Source organism: Brassica oleracea, chromosome C3 (assembly GCF_000695525.1).
Source record: "Brassica oleracea var. oleracea cultivar TO1000 chromosome C3, BOL, whole genome shotgun sequence".
NCBI classification, from domain to species: domain Eukaryota; kingdom Viridiplantae; phylum Streptophyta; class Magnoliopsida; order Brassicales; family Brassicaceae; genus Brassica; species Brassica oleracea.
Window position 1 is genome coordinate 12,375,325 of NC_027750.1, and position 3,403 is coordinate 12,378,727.

A 3,403-nucleotide genomic window follows, 5' to 3' on the forward strand; every position below is an offset into this window, starting at 1 on the left:
GGTTGTCGACGCGGAAAAGACACGCCTCGCGTGTTTCTCCTCATTTCCTCTTCTCTTCCAAAAGACACGCCGACGCGGAAAAGACACGCCTAGGGTTTTCGAGTTCTGAGGCGATTTTTGTAGCGACGACGATCGAGAGGTCGTTTTTCCATCAAATCGACGAGGGAGAGTTTTCTGATCGACTTCACCGTCCTTTGTAATCCTCTCTCTTCTCAGTCTCTTTTTTTGTTAGGGTTGAAAAGCGTCGATACGAATTCGAATTGGGGGTTTCTCCTCCAATAGAGTCTGGAGGAGAAATCGATTAGGGGGTTTGTTTGTTACGGTTCTAAATCGATCTGTAGGGGAAATAAATTAGGAGATTTCTTCGTTAGGGTTCTAAATCGAGTCTGGGAGATTTCTATTAGCTGAAATCGATTAGAGGGTTTCTTTTTTAGGGTTTAATAGAGTCGATATGAATTTGAAAAGGGGGTTTCTTTGTTAGGATTCGTTTGTTCTAATAGAGTCGAGATTTGTGTTTGGGTAATCAAAATTTTTCATTAGTTTGTTCTAATCAATTCGTTTTCTGGTGCAGATGGATCCCTCAGAAGAACGAAGACATTCAAAGAAACAAAAGGAGTACTGCGACATGTTAGGCTTAGTGGAGGATTCACAGTACGGTATTCCAAGACGGTGTGCTTGCGGTGGGAGAATCATTGACGAGGTACGGGGGAAGGAAGACTACGACAGTCATCCTGGAAAGCGCTACTTCACGTGCATAAACTATGAAGTTAGTATATTTTCCTTAATCTATGTCATAAAAATTTATGAAACTCGAACTGTCTCTAATATTTTGTTTTCTGTTGTCAACAAGGATAATGGGTTGCATTATAGTCATCCTTGGGTGGTTGGTGTCCAGGAGGAGATGGAAAGGCTGAGGAAGCGTCTGGAAGAGGCTGAGGAGGTTATCAAGGGGGTGTGGAGTCTCAATTACCAGATTGAGAGCCTGCAGGTAAATACAATAGCTTGCTTTATTTTTGTTACTTTAATATGTATGTCCTCTATTAATATTAATGAGTAACACTGTATTCTTGTTGTTTCCATGTCCAGGAACAGGTTCGAAGCCTCACAGTCCAGGTCGGTACCCTAGAGAAGGTGTGCTTCGACTGAAATAGAGAGGTAAATGTTCTAACCCATCTCTAGCTGTGATGTAGACTGGAATGTGTTTGCGTGAATTGATAACTAGAACTATAAATATTTTTTTGGAAGCAAACTAAACTGAACTAGAAGTATTTATTAGTAAGACTAGCCTTGCTCAGCAAAGTACAGTGGAATTAAATCTGTGTTTAAGTAGTTGATAGTATTAAGTTGTTGATTTGATGTGTATTAACTTCTCTGTGTGGAGTAGTTGTTATCTATTAGGTTTTATATTCAATGCTTGGCTGGTTGAATTTAATTTAGCTCTACTACCTGCGTGAAAACTAGTTTAAATAGAGAACCAAAACCCCATTATCTTAAAAAATAAACCTAAACCATAACTAAAACATAAACCAAAACCATGGAACCCTTTTCCACACAAACTTCCGGTTTCATTTCCCTACTAGCTTCGCAGAGCAGTCCATTCCCGGACTGCGACCCTCCACAAGCAGTAGCTAACTCTCCTGGGTTAATGAAACCGGCTTCCAAGAGGAAGCGGTCAACTAAAGAGGACCTTGTGCTCATCAGTGGTTGGGTGAACACGAGCAAGGACCCTATTGTCAGTAATGAGCAGAAGATCACCTCCTTTTGGAGGAGAATAGAGGCGTACGTGAATTCTAGCCCTCTGCTCACTGGCAGCGCTCCAAGAGAGTGGGGGCAGTGTAAGCAGAGGTGGGGAAGGGTCAACGACCAAGTGTGCAAGTTTGTAGGAAGCTACGACGCGGCTTTGAAGCACCAATCAAGTGGTCAAAATGATGATGATGTGATGAAGGCTGCCCATGAGATTTTCTTCAATGATTACCAAGCGAAATTCACCATGGAACACTGTTGGAGGGAACTGAGACATGATCAGAAATGGAAGTCAGTTTTCAAGTCAAGAGATGGCGGGAAGGAGAAAACAAAGGAAGCTGAAGAGGTAATGGCTGAGGGCGAGGTTAGACCAGCTGGTGTTAAGGCTGCTAAAGCAGCCAAACGCAAGAGGCACGGGAAAGAAGTTGCATTCGATCAAATAGAGACCATCCTGGCTGAGAGAAAAAAGATCTCGCAGCAGAAAATCCTACAACTTCTACTAGCCAAAATTGAGACTGATCTAACCCCTAACGAAATAACCCTCAAACAAAAACTCATATCTGAACTCCTTGATTGATTTGGTTAACTTGCTTGATCGAATCTCTGTGTTTTCATTATTTATTTGCCTCAATAGGTGTAGTAATTAACTTATGTTGTCACGTTATTGTTGTGCCGGTTGCTTTGTCTCACGAGTTGCTATGTCAGGAGTTGCTGTATCACGGGTTGGTGTCTGTTGCTGTCTCACGGGTTGGTGTCTGTTGCTGATTTAATAAGTGTGTTGCTTTATGTCTCTCGGATGCTTTATGTCTATCGGATGCAGTGTAATATTTTGTTGGTTTCTACACTGATGTTGCTTTGTTTCACGGGTGGTACTTTGTTTCTACAATGCTTTTTCATGTCACGGGTTATGTAACAAACAACCATATATAAATATGCTCTCTTGATGTATGCTTTTATAAATCAATACTCTACTTCTTCTCTTTATCTGAATGCTTTTTCCTTAGAAATTATCCTTTGTTTCTCTTCGATTCACATCTTCAAGTTCACTCTCTATCTCCCTCTCTGATCACTTCGTCGTACATCTTTGCCTCTTCGTACATCACCAACAAGAAGCAACCAAACAACCACCAAAAAATTCAAGGTTGATTTTAAAAATATTCAATAATTTTTTGTATATGTTAAAAAAACAGGAACAATGTCAACCAACTCAGATGATGAAGTATATGGAGTATTTGAAGAAATGGTCGACCAACAAATTGATGATTACATCGAGTCTGCTCTTACCAAACAGCCGAAGACACGAGTCTATATCGAAAGAGATCGGGAAGTAGGACACATTCAACTTTGGCAGGACTATTTCAGTGAAAATCCTACATACACACACGACTTGTTTAGGCGACGTTTTCGAATGAACAAGTCATTGTTCCTTCGCATTGTCGAACGTCTAGGTAATGAAGTTCCATACTTTCAACAACGGAGAAATGGTCATGGAAGGAACGGCCTATCTACACTTCAAAAATGCACTTCAGCTATGAGAATGTTGGCTTACGGTCGTGCCGGAGATGCGAATGACGAATATCTCCGACTTGGGGCAAGTACTGCAATTTTATGTTTGAAGAATTTCGCGGAAGCGATAATACAAGTGTTTGGAGATGAGTAT

The 3,403-nt window shown here is 41.0% G+C and overlaps 1 protein-coding gene across 1 annotated transcript; it reads left to right on the forward strand.

Moving 5' to 3' along the window:
* The first annotated feature begins 1,534 nt into the window (after positions 1-1,534).
* On the forward strand, positions 1,535-2,320 carry LOC106329896 (glutathione S-transferase T3-like). Its single transcript, XM_013768502.1, has one exon. The coding sequence runs from the start codon at positions 1,535-1,537 to the stop codon at positions 2,318-2,320; it is 786 nt and encodes a 261-aa protein (XP_013623956.1).
* The last annotated feature ends 1,083 nt before the right edge of the window (positions 2,321-3,403 follow it).